Source organism: Sparus aurata, chromosome 10 (assembly GCF_900880675.1).
Source record: "Sparus aurata chromosome 10, fSpaAur1.1, whole genome shotgun sequence".
In the NCBI taxonomy this organism is placed as follows: domain Eukaryota; kingdom Metazoa; phylum Chordata; class Actinopteri; order Spariformes; family Sparidae; genus Sparus; species Sparus aurata.
Window position 1 is genome coordinate 21,069,529 of NC_044196.1, and position 21,262 is coordinate 21,090,790.

The following is a 21,262-nucleotide window of genomic DNA, read 5'->3' on the forward strand; positions in this document are numbered from 1 at the left end:
TCCAGGATTGCTTCAGGTTCCTGGTTCCCCCCGCTGTTTCATTCATTGTGGTTAAAAAAAAAACAAAAAAAAAAAAGCCATCTGGCATGACAAAGAGATTACAAGAAATGCTGGGAATCATCAGAAAATACTATGCTCTGTACATCATCATCATCATTTTTATTAAATGACATCCTCCAAGTCTAACCACAAGCCTCCGCCTCATGAGAGAAACCAAAACCTTATAATGAGCGGAAAAAAAAAATAAATCGATGGAGGCCAAACGTGAATTCCTGAGCATAACTTTTGCCTCATTTGGCAGATGATTTGCATAATGTAATGTCAAGTATGAAGAGGGAAAGAAAAAAGAAAACGTAGGAAGGTCATACTTGAGGCTTTTTATAAATTGATTGTATTCCCATTCCTTGTGTCCTCGTTTTTCCAGGCAGAGCAGTGGCTATTCAGCGTGCTGACACAGATTTTCCGTCTCCTCTTTCAAGCTTTCAAGTAGGGGTTTGGACATGCCGGGTCTCTGGCTTAACACGCTACAAAATGGAAAAAAAACAACTTGTTCTTCCCCTTTTGTGAAAAGGTCTTTTTCTGACCTTGCCAAGCCATTAATAAGAAGGGTAATTGAAGAGAACAAGCTATTATGTGGTTTGTCCCTATTGATTTAAGCCGTAATGGAAATGGAGGCTGTAATGGAATTTGTTTGTGAGCTGCAATCACAAGAATTATGCTACTATGGTATTATTCATATTGTCGGTGGCAGCTGAATTAAGCGTATAGTGACATGATCTGCATTTACAGCAAGAGCTGGTACTAATTCCACTAGATGGCGTTAGTTAACCATTTTATTTAGCCAACCTGTGACCTTAGGTGCAGGATCTTGCAGTTTCTCACACTGTGGTGTCCTGCTGGGCCACGGGCAAAAGGAGCAAGTTTAAGATGATGAGCTAAAATGCGGGATAATTCTTATGGAGTTTGGCCATTTCAAGCTGAAAAAAAGCTGGCAAAAACAGAGCTAATAGTACGTTTTCGCTCCCATCCCATCCATCAGCTAATGAAGCATTCCGTTTCAAGGGCATCGGGTTCAGGCTGAGCCAACGTCACAGCTCCTAACAGATCCGTTCACACCACCTGACCCCTTTGCTTTTTTCCCAGTCGGTCACCTAAATGCCGGCTCCGCGCTGATCCTCGATCTGCGAGCTCAAAAGGGGCCCCGCGGCGAGGGGGAGGCCGGGAGGGTTTCAGGGGAACCTGTCAGTCAAAGTTAAACACATTGTACATTGGATTAACACACCCTCACCCCCCATACCACCGGCACCACACCAATACCCGTGGAAAGTGGGACCGTCCACTTTCCCATAGAGCTGAGAGGTATTTAGGTGATATGGTGTTTCTGAGGTGTTTTTTTCCAAGCCGGCTGGCATGTCGAGGCGTTGGCCAGCCGGCTCCTTCCAAGTCCCCTTCTTTCTCTGCTGCCTTTTGTGTGGCTGAGTGTTTGCACGTCTAGTTCACACACTCCCTTCCTCTTCCAAGTGTGTGTACGCGCCTGTAATATTCCCCTTGTGTGTGTATGTGTGTGTGTGTGTGTGTGTTTATCACAGACAGTGTGGTGTTCTCTTGCAAAGCCGGCCCTCCTCCTCCTCCTCCTCCTCCTCCCACTGTGAGGGGGAATTCTGTACCATGTGTCTGCGGTTTTCAGGGAGCTTTCAAGGAAAATAAAGCACAGAGGCCTCACAGTCCCCCTCCTCCCCACCACCTCACCCTCACCACTCCCCCAAGGCGCCCCCTTCAAACTCCCTCCTCTTCTCCTCCCCCTTCTCGATTTCCCCCTCATTCACTCCTCCATGTGGCACTTTTCTTTTTTTTTTTCTTACGGCTTCAACCTCCAGTTTTTTTTCTCAGCAGCCACGGAGTGACAACTAATTTCGCACGCAGCTTGTAATAGAGACAAATCCACAATCGTGGGGAGCGTTCGCTCATGAGGCGAGAAGAGAGAGAGAGAGGCTGAGCGTTAGCTGATGGAGGGCGAGGAGGAAGGGGAGGGATGGGATGGGTGGGGGGGGGGAGACAGAGAAAGGCTTTTTGTTTGGCTAAGTACACTATGTGAAAGAGGGGGCGGCGAGGAAAAGAGAGCTGGAAATACATTAGAAAACGGTTGCGTCGGCTGTGGCTGTGGCTGTGGCGGACCCGACTGAAACCAACTTTTTATGGCGTCTGCCGTGTTTAACTTTGGCCTAAAGCCTACATAGAAGGACCGGGGAGGAGGGAGAATAGGAAAAGTTGGGAGGATTAGCAGCTTGCATGTACAGACTGTAATCCAGGGCTTTATCGGCTCGGTCGACATACAGTAAGAAAACACCTGCAGCACTGCTTATGCAGTTTGTTATGGCCACATGCCAGAGGCCCTACACATCCCAATCACTGTGGGTACACTCTCTGTTTCTGAGGCTCACTCCCAGCCTCTGCTATACACTTGAATGATGGGAAGGAAGCAATTTGGGAGCACGGAACAGCGGCGACATTAACATTCCCCACATCTGCTATGGGAGCAAAAGCTATTTCCGTGTCCTACATCCAGCGAGCTTCCTGTGGCCTGCGCCATGGAGGAAGTCATAAAGACAGGAAGACTTCCTGTATTGTTGCCAGCATGTAGCAGTACGGACTGTACATACCCCGCGAGGCCTCCGCGACCGATGGTGTAAACGCCATAAATATAGCACTCAGAGCTATCAGAGAGGCCAAGTCATACATCTGACCGGAGATTTATACCAGTGCTTTACGCGAGGACCAGAGACATGTTTTCATTGGACGTGTAAAGTATCTCCCTTTTCAAAGACGTAACAGAAATAAATATGATCTAGCATGGAGTCTGTATAGTTAATCAACACTGTTTAACAACTGTGTCTCATGAAACATGGTGTAATTCGGTAGAGTGTTTCTGCAGGTCATCTTTTATCGTCCCGTTGCGAGGCCGCAGTTCATTGACACGTCTCATAATATTTAGCCGTCTGAAGCTTAAAATAAAGCAACGACGAAAATGATTCAAGGAGAAGATCGTGTCAAACATGTGGAAGGTTAGGGTCATATGACTTTTTCTTTTTCTTTCAGAGGTCAGGGTGTTTTTCTCATAAACTTCAATGTGCCTCCGGCGTTCCTTTGCAATAGTTGAAAGTTACAAGGATGGCTGCGTCAAAAAGAGAACTTTCACTTGCAGCACATCTGCCTCCATATCAGTGTTGCATTTCAGTCGTTATTTACTCCCACCTATGCTGACGAATAGTCAGGTGGCGTTTCGTAGTCCACAGTGAAGGTTTCAGCTTAAAAAAGGGTGCGAATAAAGTCTTTTAAAATCAATTCGGGACTCTCTGGAGACATCGATTACGCTTGACAAGCGACGTGCAGGCATTTTGCATTTTTTTTCCTTCCTGTCGCCTCTTCCCGTCCCCGTCTACCTGCTAGTTGTTTTGGAAAACGCTGCGTCTCCGAGGTCTACTTTCACACAACAACATGCCGTATTTAATGAGTGTGACGTGGGGAGTCCCAACACCTTCTGCACGATATCCCGGGAGATACGCATATACCTGCACTGCAAACAAGAGTTCTTTGAGCAGATGAACGGGTGATTTTTCTCGCTCAGATCTGTTTTCATTTGAAAGTTTTTTTTTAACGATCCAACATGTGATTTCAGCAACATTTGGAGGAAACAATGTGTCCTCTCTTATTCCCCTCAAAAGGTCAGGGTCAGTGATGTGCACAAGGGCAGTCGCCCCCCCTCGTGGCCCAATTGTTGACAAACGCGCGCTAAAGTGCCCTCCTGGGAGCCAAAATGTGCGCTAAAGTGCCCTCTTGGGAGCCAAAAAAGCGTGCCAAAGTGCCCTCTTGGTTGGCAAAACACACTAAACTGCCCCCTTGGCTGGTTAAAACATGATAAACTGCCCTCTTGGGAGCCAAAACACGCGCTAAAGTTCCCTCTTGGGAGCCAAAACATGCGCTAAAGTGCCCTCTTGGGAGCCAAAACGCGCGCTAAAGTGCCCTTCTTTTCGCCCCTGCCCTTCAAAAAGTCTGTGCACGCCACTGGTCAGGGTTCAAAGCTCGGTCCATTGGTAGCAGCTCTGGAGCTTCCCTCCATATCACAAGATCTTCATCAGCAGATGAGTTTGCCCGGCTATCACAGAGCTGAGGGTTTGGTGTGGGATTAATTCGCATGAGGCTGCCACCCTGCAGTGTGTAAACAAGTGAGGTTATTGAGTCCGTTTCTGACTTGACTGCAAATAGGTGCATGTAGGTGTGTTTACACCGAGCTGGAAGATACAGTATCACACACACACACGCAGAACACACACCAGCCGCTCAGACACAACAGGTCCACCTGTTGGCCTCCATCCAGGGCACCTCTCTGCGACTGAACTCAGTGTCCTCTTGCCTTGGCTCCCATCCACCACCCCCTCCTCCTCTTCCTCGTCCTCCTCCTCCTCCCTCCCTCCTCACTCTCTCGTCTTTACCAGAGATGCTGCCACCACGTCCGAGGCTGCCATTGTCGCCGCCTGTCGCCACAACGACCAGATGGCAGCTGTGTCCGCTCGGCCCCCCCACCCCCACCCCTTCTCCTCTGTCCCCTCCTTATCAGAAAGCGGTTACTCAAGATAATCCACAGACCTTGTTGTGCACAAAAAGAAAGTAGTTCCTGCATGAAACTGCTCACAAGGTCTGTGAATTATCTTGTATAAGCGGGTCATTATTTCTGGAAAATGTCAATGCTATCGACTTTTTCAAATGTCATTTTTGTTTGGGCGCTTTAGGCACCACGAGCTGAGTGCCCTCTTGTTCCACTACGTTTGAGAGATGGTAGAACTCTCTGAAAACTCCTGCAATTCACACTGAAACAAGGTAACGTACAGGAAAAGTATGTGTTTTGGATTTTTGGGTGAACTGTCGCTTTGTAACTGTAACTGTGGTGGATTTAAAGGGTGCATCACAAAACTTAAAATTTCTTGAGACAGCGTATGAGAAATGAAATCTTGCTAACAATGCCGAAAGTTGTCTGCATGTGCAAAGTGCATGATGGGGAAAAACAAATCTGAAATAGGGCTTCGAAAAATCCCCTCGAGACTCACTTTGTTTGAGATGCAAGTGAACAAAAGTCGCGGAGACGTGAGCGTTGGTTTCAGGCGTGGAGGCTTTTATACGGGTGCTACCAAACAGTATTTCACTCAGTGAGGGAAGTGAGAGGAGCTGCAGGTGTAGGCTTGAACTCTGTGTGTGTGTGTGTGTGTGTGTGAGAGAGTGTGTGAGAGTGCGTGTTCTCATTTCTATTAATTCCTACAGTGCCTCAGTCGGGGGTGGGTCGAGTTACTCGGCCATCTGTGGACGAGGATGACACCAGATCCCGTCCTGTGTTAACAATAAGGCGAAAGAAGCAGAGATTTATCAGCCTGTTTAAAAGCTTATTTAATTAAAGAGAGCGTCGAGTGAGAGCCGGCGGTATCTAATGGAGAGGGGAGGTCTTTGAGCCTACCCAGCAAACACCACGTTGGTCAAATTACCGGTAAGTCGAGTGATAAACTCGGGTGGCGATCTGCCAGCTCTGAGGGCAAACGATCCTATCAATGGGAGTGGTGAATGTGACTAACGCAGCTACAAAGGCTTTGCGGATAACAATCGGGCTGCTTTTCTTTTCCACACTTCAGTGTGACATCTGCGCTGTGGTCGCAGCCTTTACAAGTGTGTGTGTATGTGTGGGTGTGTGTGTGTGTGTGAGGGGCATGAGACCGCCCGCGTCTGTGGCATTCATGCAGATGTTCGCACTCGTCTGTGCTCGGCCTGTAAATGGTAGAGTCTTCTGCTCCTCCTCTTAGACCAGTGTTGTTTTTGAGACTTAAAGGGGCACTTTGTAGTTTTTGGGAAGACATTTTAATTGGAAGAGAGAGAGAGATCTTGATTGGCTGTCTGGCTGAATAAACAAAAGGGACTTGACAACACAATTTCATACTTTGCTTATGTTCGTATGTGGCGGACCCTGCCACCTTCTCTAGCGCCAAACAGTGTTCTGGAGAGCTCGTTTTCCTCCGAGAACAGCTTGTTTACTCAGTTACAGAAAAAAATAAACTATTTCCAAGTTTGTGTTATTACTTGATTGATATATGTTCGAACTCTTGAGTTTCTACAGAGTGCCCCTTTAAGCTCGTCACTTTTTAACAACCGCCCCGATTAAATCACTCGAAAGGAAACTTAGCCGTGACAAAAGAAACCACAAAGTCCTTTTTCTTGTTTTGACTCTTTTTTTCCTTTTAGTCAGAATTTTTTTTTCCTCAAACAACAGAAGTAAAACTACATCAATGGCAAAAATCTCACAATATTCCCATTCAGTACCACCCCTCGGGGGAACGGGAGAGAAGAGATAAAAACAATCTCGAGCAGCAGCAGCAGCACTTTCCTGCGCACGTTCTGAACATCTCTAAACTCGCTAAAACATCGCAATCGACCCGAGTCGTACAGCAGCCACTGATATGATGATAACGTTCTGCTTGTCAGGATCGCAAGCAAGTCTGTTTGTGCGCTTTTTTTTTTTTCTCTCTTTCCTCTCTAAACTACAAGTACCTTCAAAAGCGTTTTGTGTTTTTTGCTGAAATCTGCTGAGTTTCAATACGAGAACATCTCCAAAGACATGAGAAAAAAAAAACTAAACTTTTTAATCGTCTTGTGTTTGCCTGCAGGTCTGCGGGAAAGCACGGATTTACGTGCCGAACTTGGTTTTGAGCTCCAATTGTTTATTCCCACTTATGCATTAGTAAACCCCCCCATTAGAGGCCAATTCCAACCACAGATCCCAATCTGCTCATAATAAAGCTGCATTGTTATGCTCCGGGCCGCCCGACAGTCATGTGACCAGAGGGAGAGAGTTCATGAACTCCCCCGAAGCAGGCAGACAGACGAACACATGAGTACAATTTGGAGCAATGTAGATGCACAAGTATTCAGATGTTTATGTTGTTTTTCTTCCGCCCCCCGTGGTGGCCTTCTTTCCTCCTCCTCGTGCATTTCATTTTTTTTTATCCTCTGGTCAAAGCCAGAGGCAGATTCAAGGTTAAAGCAAGTCTTCACGATGACCTTTATCTCCACGTACGCAGACTGCGAGGCGAGATATGTCACAGTTTTTCTCTCCCCCCGCTGCACAAAAAAAAATAAAAGAAGAAGAAAACAACGGGGGAACACAAGAGTTTACATTATGAAAAACAAAAACAGAGCAATACGTCCAGGCTCGAGAGCTGAAGGTTGCTTCTTGAGGTGCTGTCGGAGCTTTTTGAGTCTTTTTTTGATGTTCTCGTTGTTGTGGTTTGGCACAGACTGCCCTGAAAACAATTCAGTCCTCCATTACCGGCGAAGAGCAAACAGTCCAAAAAAAAACAAACTCCTCCGATCGGAACAGAGTCATCTGAGAGAATCGCTGTCACACTGGACAGACGCGAACAAAAGTCATTTCATGAGAACTGTACAGCCAAAAGAGACACAAAATAGACACAAAAATAGACTTGATATATTCTGCTAGGACAGCCCTATTAGTGCTAGCTGCTTAGCCGGGGTCAGAGAGACGGACAGACAGACAGATAAAAAAGGACAGACAGGCACTTAAGTGCTGATGCATAGCAGAGATTAAAGTAAGAGCCAAGCGAAAGACGGACAGGAGGGAGGGAAGGAGAAACAGAGTCTTAAAGAAGGATTTAGAGTCAAAGCACTTTCAATACGACCAGTTTAAAAAGTGTCAACCTATTCTTATTAAAACATTTGGTACCTTAAAAGTGAAAAAATAACTGAGAACAGACTTATTTCATACTGACAGAAGTGAAATATCTGACCCCACTTTTGTGGCGCTAAAAAGCAGTTTGCTGACCGCTACAAAGCTAGCATTAGCATGGCTATTGATAGGGTCTCTATCCTCTCATGTGTGTACCGCGTGTCATTTAGCATCCTGAGACTGGATCAAGTGGGACAGAAGTGTCTGGAGCTAATAGCACTAATGGGATTGCTTGGCTCTATATCAGGGGTCTCGGCCCTGAGCTGTAGTCAGCAGGATGTTGAATTTACGTCCTGGCACCGTGCTAATATCTTAATCTGGCCCGAGCTGGCTTTAGCTAACACGCTAGCTACTATATCGCCTGCTACATGTGCCTTTTGTTTCAAGCCTGTGTGTTTGCTAATACTTCAGGTGTATGGCTCTGTTGAAAAAGGAGGAAGAAAGAGAGAAAAGAAAGGAGAAGAGAGGATTGACCGGATAAAAGCAGCGCAAGTTACAATGAGCAGAATGCTAACAGCAGCTACACTAATATTTCTCACAGTAGACGGGAAGGCCAGCTCATAGCTAGGACCATCACCATTATCAATGTTAGCGGAAGTGCTGCGTTCATGTCACATTGGATTTATCGTGATTTCCAGTTTCCGCCTTGTAAATATTGTTTACGTTTACATCCTATCGTATTTTATGAAAGTTAAACTTTTCATATCTGTCTTGGTGCTTTTCGCACTGTTTTACTTTGTTTATGTGTGGCAGACCCTGCCACCTTTCTAGCTTCAAACAGTGTTCTGGGGTCCTTTTTTCCCCCTGAGAACAGCTTGTTTATTAACTTACGGAAAACTGAAATATTTCTGAGTTTGTATTATTACCTCATTAATATTGTAAATATTAAAATGTCGAGTTTGAATTTCTGCTCATTTCTGCCCCTTAAAGACACAGAAGTGCCTGTAATCCAAAATACAAATAGGTCCCACAAGTCTGCCAATTCATTCATAAATAATTCATGCCATTCATAAATTAACCCAATTTTTGTGGCTATAGAGTTATGTAGAACAAACACAGTGTCTTTGACCCTCTGTCATCTCGAAACTGTTGCTTGCAAGTTGTAAACGCCGGAATATCCCACATGACATGAACGCAGCAAAAGCTCACACCAGTGCTACTCACTTTATTTATATCTTCAGCTGCTTTTTTTTTTGTGACTACATCAAATCAAGCAAAAAAAAAATATTCCATAGCTCCAGTTAGTCGAAGTTCTTTGTAAAATGGCTACAATCTGAAAGTGAGGCACTTTTTGAGCTGATATATAATTCTATTTATTTTTATTTTTTTTATACACTAAAATAATCACCATTTTTACCCTTAATGATTAGAGTTTTTCTCTTGGAAAAAACAAAACAAAACAGAAGAAACACAGATCTCCATTTTTTTTGTACCCTTCTCTGATTGGCTTTCACTCGAGGAATGAGAGCAGCAAATGGCTTTTTTTTTTTCTCGAGAGTGTCATTTGGCACACATCCCCGCTGGTTTTCCGCAACCAACAAGATGAAAGCGAAGGAAAGAAAAAAAAAAAAACGTTTTCCATCAGTCTCCCTCAAAGTGCTTCAGGGGGCGTGTCCCATCTAGCCGCTCTCACGATGCGATTGGTCGTCACATGAGGAACAGGCGGAGCTTCGAAGCGCTCTTGAGTGGTACCAGATTTGTTTCCCCGAGGACGACGCACCGACATCAGCACTCTGGGAGGAAGAGAGAGACACACAGGGAGAAAGGGGAAATGGCTTGGTTAGATGTAGAATAAACAATAACCCAGATATGAAGAAGAAATAAATATTATGACATGTGCATACACCGTCTCTTGCTTATCAGGTGAATTATAATATCTCAAGTCTGATATCAGTGTCTGCTTATCGTGCCGGGAACACAGTGACCTGGAAACGAACAACGGGAATAAACAATGCAGCCAAACAAGCGAGAAAAAAAGACTCAGAGACGGGAAGAAAGTGATAAAGGGAACAGGGGGAAGGAGAAAGCGAGGACACCTAACGCTGCAGGCACGGAGTCAAGTGTGTGTGTGTGTGTGTGTGTGTGTGTGTGTGTGTGTGCCAACATGAGGTATGACAGATTCATGAAAGATGTCAAGGTGCTCTGGCAATTTCTGCTCTTCACATCAAATCAGACATGTGAGCATGAAGGTGTGTGTCAGCAGGAGAATGTCACAGCTGTAAAAAATATATATATCTATATCGTAAAGGTCGAGTCCAACCGGGACATCTGAGTCTTTCCTGGCCTCGTTTGGACAGTTGATAGGATTAGCAGGAATGCAGACATAATGATAATTCTGCTCCAGAGCAGAGAGAGAGTCACATGGTGTCAAACAGCCATCTGTTTTTTTTTGTTTTTTTTTCTAAAGGAGTGATCTGGGGCCGTCTCAGGTGAGAGAAACCAGGTGAAATCTGAATACTTTTAAAGGTGCACTATGTAGTTTTGGGGAGGAAAATTTAAAGATGTTCATTGACTGATTTTTTTTTTCTGCCTAAACAAAGTAAATAACCAAACTCTCTCTGTTCTCATGGCTGAATACAGTGAAGAAACAAACTGGACAACACAGTTTCATACCGTTTTTCTTTGTTTATATGTGGCGGACCCTGCCACCTTTCTAGCTTCAAACAGTCTTCTTATTTTCCTCTGAGAACAGCTTGCTTATTCGCTTATGGAAGAGATAAATACTTCTGAGTTTGTATCATTACCTCATTAATATTGCCAATATTATAATTCAGTAATTCAGAGTTTGAATTTCTTCTACAAAACGACATACTGCTCCTTTAAACGGAGTGCTTGCTGCATCGCTGAACGACGGCTGAATCCCCCTCGACCTCGACCTCACGCCTTAGCAATGCCATAGAAAGGGAACATGCATCAGCAGTTTGACCCAGCATTCAGGCCCAAATCATTTGTACTGTTTTGCGCGGGGAAAGTTCACAGCTGTGAGGGAAACGTGAAATCTTTGGTTTTCAAATGCAAGACTTGTCCCAGATGACTCATCTTTGCAAGGATCAGACCGCTTCCTGATACCGGTGCCAACATGTGCTCGTTTCATGCCGCAAGGAGTGTCCCGGCGAGGTCCTGACAGAAACACCAACATTTTTTTGATGAGTTCGTATGCTTTTTTTGGTGACGATGGCGCGCCATCCTGTACACGGCGGCGAACAAGCCAAAGCGATGTTGGCACCTCCATCACGATCACCACTGTGAGCCGCCCGCCAATGCCCCTTGGGGAAGACTTCACGACTGTGATCCCCTAATCTGACACAGGCGCAAGTATTGTGCCGTCTGATCCCTGCATTTGATCAAAGTGAGCTTGCGTATGAAAATGTAAGTCTCTCGATGTGACTAATGCTGCGACCAAAACGCCCCGAAGATGAAATTATGCAGAACGCATCGGTTGATCTGTGCAAAGTCTGACATGCCTCAAAACTGATATCAGCCCCGACACAGATTTTATAGACCCACCCAGTGTGACCCGCTTTATTACCGATATTTATGGCTAAATCTCATTGCTCCTTCTCAGATAAAGACATTTTTTGGGGGGGTTTGATTACTGCAGCCGCTCTGTCGCACCTGTAAAAGACATGTCGTCACGTGAGCTGCGATGTCTTAATGACTTCTAGAGTTCGCAATAAAAGCCGCATCATGACTATAAAGATTAAGAAAGTGCCCTTTAAACTGGGTTACTTTCTCTCAGATGCGATGACTCACGCTAAAGGCACTCAGGCGGCTGTCAGCCAAAATAACAAATTCACAAAAGAGAAGAGGCTGAGAGAGAGTTCCCTGTGTCTCTTTCCCTAAAATTTCCCAGCAGCGCTTGACTCTCTAATTGCACGAGGGTACTCTATATTTACGCCGCTCCCTCTTCCCTCTCTCCCCCTCTCGGCTTGTCTTCTTCTTGGTGCAGTGATCTATATTTAGTCCCCCCCCCCCCTCAGCACAGACAGTGCCCGCCAGCCGGCCAGAGCCATGGCGGCCTAGAGCGGAGCGGGGCAGCTCCCTCATTCAGGCGGCCGGGGAAAAACAGCAACACAAACAATCAAGGCAGCCGACCCAAAGGGGGGCCGGAGGAGACCGGCTGGACGCGCACTGGTGATCTACCGTGGACACACACATACACAGACGCGAAAAAAAAAGGCACACGAAGGGAGATACTATAATTATGCGGATGACATTCACTTAATGATGACCTTTTCCCAAAACACAGACATGGGAAATTATACTCTGAAACATGCTAAACAGCTCTCCAGAGCCTCGTCCTGACGCTCTCATTGGCAGTCTCATATGAAAGCACACAGGAAATGTTACCATTCTTATCGAATATTGCCCCCCCCCCTCTTCCGTTGGCGGCTTCTCCATCGATCTCATTCATTTCCTCGCATCGTTTCTCCATCCGCGGGCAAATCGATGCGATAATGACCGCGGTGTGCTTCTCTTCCCCCCCCCCCCACCTTTTTTTTTTCTCTGCCAGACTGTTTAAATCAAGAGGTTAGACAAGGCTCTCTGCCTCCGCACGCCCGTGTCTAGCCAATAACTGTTCTCTAGCAGCCTCGTGTTCGTGTGTGTGTGTGTGTGTGTGTGTGTGTGGGTGTGTGTGTGTGTGTGTGTGTAATTAGGAGAGTCTGGGTCTGTGTGATGTCTCAATCGAGGCCTGCCTAAAATTGAAAGCCACCCTGTTCTCTGGTCGTAAATCGAGTGTGTCGCTCTGTCATTTCCATGCCGCCCCGGCTCCCACAAGGCTTCGGCGCTGGTCTGAGCAACGTGGTGCGGAGTCACCGAGTCCACCGGTCACTCCGTCAGCTCGGGAGCCACACTGGAGGTATTAGTCTGAGTTATTGGGTTTGCGAAAAAATGAGGCCAGAAGCTGGAGGAAAGCGTCAGCGGCAGTGGCGGGCTTCACAGGCTTCACATGGGAGAAGATGCATGAGAAAACGAGTGGAAATCCCCCGGGGTGTTTATCGCTGTAGCTCATCCTTTACAAGCCCCGAGGCGGTCCCTTTTTCTTGGAATGCGTCAATCTGAGGTTTTGCATTCGCTCCAAAAAACAGAGAGAAAAAAAGAGATCACATGAGAAGTTTTCTTCTTCAACCACAGGACTCATGTCGAGCGCCATGGCATCAAGCGCCCGACGTGCGGAGAGCTCTCTGCGCGAGACGCTGAATTCCTCTGGCTCTGACCTTTGACCCGCACTCTCAAGGGGAAGCGACACACTTTCTCCTGGAAGTCATTAACTAATTACGTTCGGTGAAACAATTGCAACAATCCAAACTGTCTTTCCGCAATCCACCGACTTTCCGAGCCAGCGACTTGAGCAAATCTTTGCAAATCCTCCAGCACTGTTATTATGCTTGATTCCATTAAAACCATCTATCCTACAAAGCAGATGAGCGAAACATGAGCGTCAGATCATCGTCAGCGGCAGATACAGGGAATGAACACTGGCAGTGCGAGGCAGCAGGACAGCTCCCCTGTCACCTCATTTATTTCTTCCGACGACGCCGGAAAGTCTGCCAGTTACGAAGATATAATGTTCGCAGCGTGACCACAGTGCATGTGTCTGATTTCACAGAATTTATTTGTCATGAATCTGGCCAGTTGGTTTAGGTTGAAATGATACACCCCCCCCCCACCCACCCAGGATCTATCCATGAGTATCAGACGCGAGCCTCCTGCGGGATTCAGGGGCGGTTCAAAGAGTTTGAAAAAAAAAATCGCCTCTTCACGGCAGCTGGAGTCGGTTTGGATTCGCAGGCGGTCACAGTGGGTCGCGCTGACCCAGTTTCACGGTGAAACAAAAGTACCAAAACACTCGCGGACACTTGTAAAAACGACCCACGCGGCCGAATCCACTTCTCTGAGGTCCGGGCGTAACACTCAGCGCGTTCCAAATAGTCCCATTTTCACTCAACGTGCCTAAATACTTCCATATCAATCCCCTATAGAGGTTGCAACCACTTTCTGCGTTTCTATTGGGTGGATTGGCTGCGGACAACGTCACTCATCGGTCACCGCAAGATTAGAAAGTGGCAGTAGCCCAAGCAAGCAAACACGCCTACTGCAGGGTTAAAAAGGTTTGTTTGTGAATTTCTTAAGGGGAGCAATTACGAATATCTTCTGTTTGAGAACCAAAAACACGAAGGCGTCACCCTCGACCGTGGAAAATATCACTGCCATTTTTTTCCCCTCTATTTTCAGAGATTTCATGGACAAAGTGATTCATTGACAAGCGGAGGATGTCATCTTCAGATCAGTCAACGATGACAAAGAAGGGAGTTGTGTCGACGGTCTCGTGAAAGTCACCTTTAAAGTCAAAATTTGCAAAAAAAATTGGATGTTACTGTTTTTCTGCTGTCTACACCGGGTGGGATTGGGCCCTCCAGATGTTTTCTAGCAAAAGAAGAAGAAATGTCTAATATAATTTTCTGTTCATGAGCTAACAATGCTAGTTAAATAGCGAGTGCGGCGGGCGGAGTCACACTTTTTGCAGGAAGCCGGTCAAATTAAGGGAACTCCGGATCCTCGTACCATTTTGACACTTTAACAATACAGTCAGGTGTTTGTTTCTGGTACCTGGTCCACCATTCAGTTTCAGTTTTGGCCCCTCAAGAAAGTGTCTGCCCCCCCCCCCCCCTTGATCTACACAGAATAAACCTGTGCAAGCGGAGGATGTCATCTTCAGATCAGTCAACGATGACAAAGAAGGGAGTTGTGTCGACGGTCTCGTGAAAGTCACCTTTAAAGTCAAAATTTGCAAAAAAAATTGGATGTTACTGTTTTTCTGCTGTCTACACCGGGTGGGATTGGGCCCTCCAGATGTTTCTAGCAAAAGAAGAAGAAATGTCTAATATAATTTTCTGTTCATGAGCTAACAATGCTAGTTAAATAGCGAGTGCGGCGGGCGGAGTCACACTTTTTGCAGGAAGCCCCCCCCCCTGATCTACACAGAATAAACCTGTGCAGATCGGGACATTTTCTACAATTGCAGCCCTAAACTGGCACGGGATCAGACCTGTGTCTCCGGGAAAAAAGCCCTCTGAGACGCGGGGAACGCCTTTTATGTTCACAGAAACACCAGCGGCAGTTTGTTTGGAACAAACACAAGCGGGTGAGCATCGATCATCGACACGGGCTGAACGCATGAACGGGAAAAAAATCCGCGGACGACTACCCCCCGTAATAGAACTGACACGTGCAGGACACAAACCACTTTCATAATGTTGTCTTTTACAGGACGTGAAGGTGATAACTAGACGGCATTCTTTAATACAGCCAATGAAGCGTCCGACTGGAAGCTTTTTTGAAATTTGTCTGAACACCGAGCGTAACGAGAACAGTGAACGCAGCACATTTTTTTCTCATTATGTCTAGCTGTAAATTTCCATACATTTGCACTTTGCGGCTTGCAACGCAGGGCAGGTAGTGTGGGGTTGACAGACGAGTAATGTGTGTCTTTATTGCACTGTCACACACAGACACACAGACACACAGACACACACACACACACACACACACACTTTCCTGCCTTTAACTCTGCTGCTGTCAATCACACTTTCTGCGAAGAAGTCGTTATCCAGGTGTGTGTGTGTGTGTGTGTGTGTGTGTGTGTGTGTGTGTGTGCATGTGCGGGGCTGTACAGGTGCAAGGGAAAAAAAAAAGGACTTGCATGCAAACAGACACACACACACACACGCATACACACCAGAGACTTCGACAAGGTGTTATGAAATCTCCAGAAAGAGACGGGGAGTGAGAAAGACCCAAAAGCAATTTTCACACGACATATTAAAAGCTTTAACTCATTAAAGAGTGTGTCAATCGCGGCCCCCGTTTTTTCTTTTGCCGTCCTTTTCTTTTTCGCCGCGGTTGTGCAACGACTCGAGTGGAAAGCTAGACGAGAGGGCTGCAGGGTGGTTTCATTATGCAGCGACACAGTGGGAGAGACTGGGTGGGTGTGTTACGGCACACAGAGGAGCAGGAATGTGTGGGGACAGGAAGAGACAGACAGAGCAGCAGCAGCAGCAGCAGCAGCAGCAGTGCTGAGTGCGGGGGAAAAAATAAAAAAATAAAAAAAATCTCCAGCACATTTGTGGGAGAGCCACATTCACTGCCCACGTGCAGCTTTCACATCCAAGTATTTTTAGACCATCCTTGGACGAAATTCTGGACGTCCAGTTTGCATTCGTTATCCTGTCAGGACACCGGGGTGGCATGTGGGCCCTCACATACCTGACCGTCGACAGCTTGTAAACGGCACAGGGACTTTTGGTGTTTTTAAAAAAATATAAAAGAGAAGCTCGCATAGTTAGCTGAAACCCTGGTGTGTGTGTATGCGTGTGTGTGTGTGTGCACCTGGAAGCTTTAGAAAATTCTCCAAATCTTGTAGTGGGGTGAAACCAAGTAGAGCAATGCTGTCTGCAGGTTTGGCCAAAACAGTTTGTTTTTTTTAACCAGTGAGTTATGAGAAAACCACTCTGATGGATGAAGTCATTTATCAGTAAATATTAATATCAAATATTTACGGGGTTCCAGTTTCTCCGATGTGAGGAGCTGCTGTTTTTCTCCGTTTCAAATCAATCGTAAATGAAAAAAAAAAAAAATCTTTGAGGTTTTGGACGTCACAAACTGGCTCAGGGAATGGGTCCCTGCGAGAACTTTACCGGAAACGAGCCATTTACTGACAAACTGAGGTGAACACAAATAAAAATGTGTGTTTATATCAGAAGTGTCAGCAAGGACCCAAAGTATTTACTTTTTTGGTCAGAAGAGTTCAGCGTGAGAACCAGAAGGGAACCGAGACCGAGCGGGAATGCGCGGCACGGTGGAGCTTAACAAGCTTGGCGACCCTCCCATCAGCCAATGGCCTGCAAGACCGTGGGAGGGGCGTCCGGGCCTGTTGGTTGCGACAAAACAACAGACTTTTGATGGCGTCAGCTCAGGCTCGAGGAAACTCATGGGCTTCTTTTCACCATTTTCTGACATTTTTGAGACTCAAGCCTCTTTTAATAAAATAATCCTGAGCTGCAGCCTTGCTTTTCAGATCCATGCACGTAATAGCCCAAAATAGAAACTCTGTCATTTACAACCGCAATCAGGTTTATAGGGACAACAAAGCACCTGAGATAAGAGAGCGATCGCTTTTCCATCGGCAATAAAAACATAAACCATCCAGTACATCTCTGCAAACAGCTCGCGTTACATGTTGGCTCAGCACAAGAGGGGAAAAAAAATACAATTTCAGTTTGGATCTAGCATCTTTAAAAGACATTTGTATCAGAGTTGGACCGCGTTTGAGCAGAAACTTTTTTAGCGGTTGTAAAGGCAGCGGTTAAAATGTGGCCGTCCTTGTGTAACAGAAACTGGCTACTGTTCTGAAATCTGACATGGGACGTCCTGTCCCTGGACGGGACACGCGGAGCTAAAGCCAACGGGACCGAAGGGTTTTTGGGAATGTTATCTCATTCACCCGCTGTGTCTCTTTCTCTCTCTCGCTCGCACACACTTTCATTGTTTGCTGACTCAGACCACCGATTTCTCTGTGTGTGTCGGGTCGCTCCACCAGTTTGGCTACTTTCTGCCAATGTGGAAGTCCTGAACACACACACACACGCACACACGCACACACACACACACGGAGGAGGCATCTTGAGTGGAGTGATATATGGAGTGATAGCATAAAGCAGGTGGGGGTCCTCAGTTCTGAGTAAGGCTTTTCCCAGAATGCCGGTGGCCAGCTCACTCCGGCTCTCTGGCGCGGACGCACGAAAAACGAAATGAAACACAAGACGCCGTTGCACCATCTTCAAGAGAGCCAGCTGAGCGACGGAGCTGCTGTTGAGACATTTGTTGTCTGTCTTGCTTCACCCGGCGCTGTGGCGGAGCGGCCAAACACAAATAACAGTTTGGAGGATCCCCTTTTGTTTTGCATTCAACTTCTGCCGGGAATCTTGTCAGACTTTTTGTTAGAATCGGGAATGTAACCTTTCAGTTCAAGCAAGACAAAAAGATAACTACAGCTATCCCAATTTTTGATGCTTTACATGGTCGTCATTTTGCAGATATAGTCATAAAATATATTCACATTGTGTAATTAACTCCCTTTATAGTTGATTTTATGGTTGGTGGCAGATCACTGCTATTAAAGGGGCACTGTGTACTTTTAGGAACTAACTCAGAAGTGTAACATTAGGACAGGGTTCGTACACATTTTTCAAGATCACATTCAAGCACTTTTCAAGCACTTTTAAGGGTCATTTTCAAGATTTTCCAGCACCTTATTGCTGGGGTAAAATACATATCTACAGGAATATATATACTCGTGATTTTTTCCGTCACTTTTTATCACAATTATGTACATTGTATTATGCTGTAAGCATCTAAAATTATGTTTCATAATAGCAAAAACTTCAGAAATTAATTATCCAGTCTGATCCCAATTTTGTGAAAGACACAGAGTTATAATGTCAAGCACTTTCAAGCACTTAAACTAAAATCCAAGCACTTTTCAGACCTTGAAAACGCAACATTGAAATTCAAGCACTTTCAAGGATTTCAAGCACCCCTACGAACCCTGTTTAGAATATCAATGTGGTAAAACATGCAAACTCAGAGATATTTATTTTTTCCACAACTGAATAAACGAGCTGGTCTCAGAGGAAAATAAGGTCCCCAGAACACTGTTAGAAGCTAGAAAGGTGGCAGGGTCCACCACACACAAAGTAAAAAAGTATGAAATGAAGCCAATGCAGATCCACCCCAATTTCCACCCCAAATTTACATAGTGCACCTTTAAATCACATTACTCTTAAGCCCTGTGTCTAGGCGATTTTTCAGGAAACTCTGGCCAGCGAGCCCGACACCTAAGTCGGTGTTAGCCCAGTTTGGATTGTGAAAGTGCAAAGGCTTCTTTAGCCTGATGCTAAGAAGGCTCAAAGAATGAGTTTAGCCCTGTGTGAGGTACAGTGTGATGAGTGCTTAGCAGAGTCAGAGGTCCGGAGAACAACCGACGAACCTTTGGATCATTAAAATGACGGGGGGGGCTGACAGTGTGGAATCTGGATTGCATTTGGAAATCATCTGTGTGTTTAGAAACTAATGCCACAGTTTGTGTGTGTGTGTGTGTGTGTGTGTGTGTGTGTGTGTGTGTGTGTGTGTGTGTGTGTGTGTGTGTCCACGTGCCAGCTTGTGGCCCCTGCTCCAGTCTGAAGATAAATTGTGTAATTATTAATAGTCCTTTCATACTGCAACAGAGCAAACACACACACACACACACACACACACACACACACACCACAGAAGCTTACGGGGAATAACCAGAAGTTTCGTGTGAGTGTGAGTGTGGACGACTGCCTGCATGTGTGTGTGTTTGTGCACAAGTCAGTGTGTCCAACCGCGGGTAGACAGCCAGTCTTGGCCGCCGCGCACGGCAAATATTTATCTGCAAACCTTCTGGAGGCTCGGCGAGTGACACTTCTCACCTTCTCCTCGTCTCAGGAGGAAAGCAAAATTAGTGAAAGTGTCCTTCTCCTCCCAATCTCCATTTTTAGCCATTTCTCGATGCTCTATCGCTCGTCTGTCCACAGCATTTACTACATTGAAAGTGGAAGCTTCCCTTTTTTGGCCCAGAAATGAAATTCCAAAGTATTTGCACAATCGCATCTATTGTTATGGCTGCAGCAGACGCGTACTCTGAGGACACCCTCAACCTTAGAAATCTGCACTTATCAAACATTTTTGTATCAACAATGACTTGCAATGAAACAAGCAGCAGCCTGCAGAAACTCTACATCCAGCGAGACCAGAGATCCAGACATTCTCCTCAGAAATAGCTGAAAAAGGACTGAGAGTAAACAGTGAGAGTAGGAGTCACCGCCGCCTTTATGCCATTTTCGAGCAGCGCAGCGGGACAATGACAGGGCTACGTCTCCAATACACAAACCAGCCGACCAATATGGATGCAAACACCCTAAAATTAAACCTGAAAGTCCCCGCGTAACCCTCACAGGCTTCCCGTTTCAGATCCAGCGCGCAGGAGCACAGAGCCAAACAGAAAAACATGTTTTTGACTGCAGATTATGTAGGCTTGACATTTTTTGACGACTACTGGCATGCTTTTTTTTTGTTGTTGTTTTCCTGATATTGTTCTAGCAGTTTACTTCCGTATGGTGTGAAGATCGCATGAAACACTCTCTCTAAACTCGCTTCAGTTGTATAATCCACACCGAATGTCAACTCCGCATTTATCCTGGACAAACGTGCGTCATCGCTGCGTAGTAATGCAGTTTTAACTACACTGCTGTACGAACATATTGCAGCCTGGTACGGAAATTCCTTCAGTCTGGATGTTTAAAGCGACGGATTTCACAACGCTAGTGTCTTTAATGGCTTTCCCTCCATTTCAAATGCTTGAAATGTGGCCTTTATTTACAGGACAGACATAGATATGGCAGGAAACAGGATGAGGGGGGGGGGGGGGGGGGAGTGACCCGAGGCCTCTGCAGCGAGGACAAAGCCTCTGTACGTGGGACGCCCGCTCTACCAACCAAGCTAAACGGTGGGATGTTAAGTTATGAGTGATTTGTAGTCGATTCGGCTAAAACATGCAAAACCACTGTGTGTCTGTGTGTGTCTGTGCGCGTGTGTGCGGTCGGACATGACGGAAGGGAAACAAGAAAAACAGCGACGGAAAAGAAAAACAGCAGTTAAAAGTCGCTTAAACGTCGACGCGGGCGCGAGTGTCGGATGGCACAATAACAGGACACGCTGGTTCGTGAGTGTAATGTTTGAGTTAACACACCGCAAGCGAGAAAAATGAGCGAGTGTGTGTGTGTGTGTGAATGTGTGTGTGTGGTAGCTGGCCTGGGTCATTACTACAGCTCATGACTGGTCAAGGAACACTCACAGAAGAGAGAGAGCCTGTAACTATGCTTTCTCTCTCCGACACACGTGTATCAGGTAAACAAAAAAAAATCCCCTCGGACATGAAGTCAGGACGTTGTGTAAATGAGCAGCACGATGACGCACGGACAATTGCCATCTGTGTGTGTGTTGTTTTTGAACGGGAGGTGATTCATATTCAGATACCGCTGGCCTCCGTAAAGCCCTCAGCGCCACCATCATTAAGGGAACACGCCGTCATCACCCCGGCTCGGACGGGTGCCGGCGGACGCACGTGCCGATGGCCAACACGCGGCGAACACCTACAAACATAATCGACCGGTTGTTTACACCGGGGGGGGGGGGGGGGAGGCGGACACACGTGGGATTGAAAACTGGTGCCACGTTTCGTTCTGCTCCCCTGGATGACTACTGGTCATGAATACAAACAATTTCATTAATGGCAAATGAAATTCAGCAGGAACATAAACAGCGTGTGCACTTCCACGTGTGGTTTCTCGACTTGTTTGTTCTCCACCGCGTATGACTAATAAGTAAACGGGACAG

General features: G+C 46.1%; 1 protein-coding gene across 1 annotated transcript in view; it reads right to left on the reverse strand.

Annotated features, from left to right (window-relative positions):
* Positions 1–6,246: 6,246 nt before the first annotated feature.
* Positions 6,247–21,262, reverse strand: part of LOC115589771 (insulin receptor substrate 1-B) — a 51,193-nt gene continuing 36,177 nt past the window's right edge. Inside the window, exon 4 of the mRNA XM_030430918.1 lies at positions 6,247–9,513. Within this exon, the coding sequence (XP_030286778.1) occupies positions 9,506–9,513 (8 nt within the window). The 3' untranslated portion in view covers positions 6,247–9,505. The remainder of the gene's footprint in view (positions 9,514–21,262) is intronic.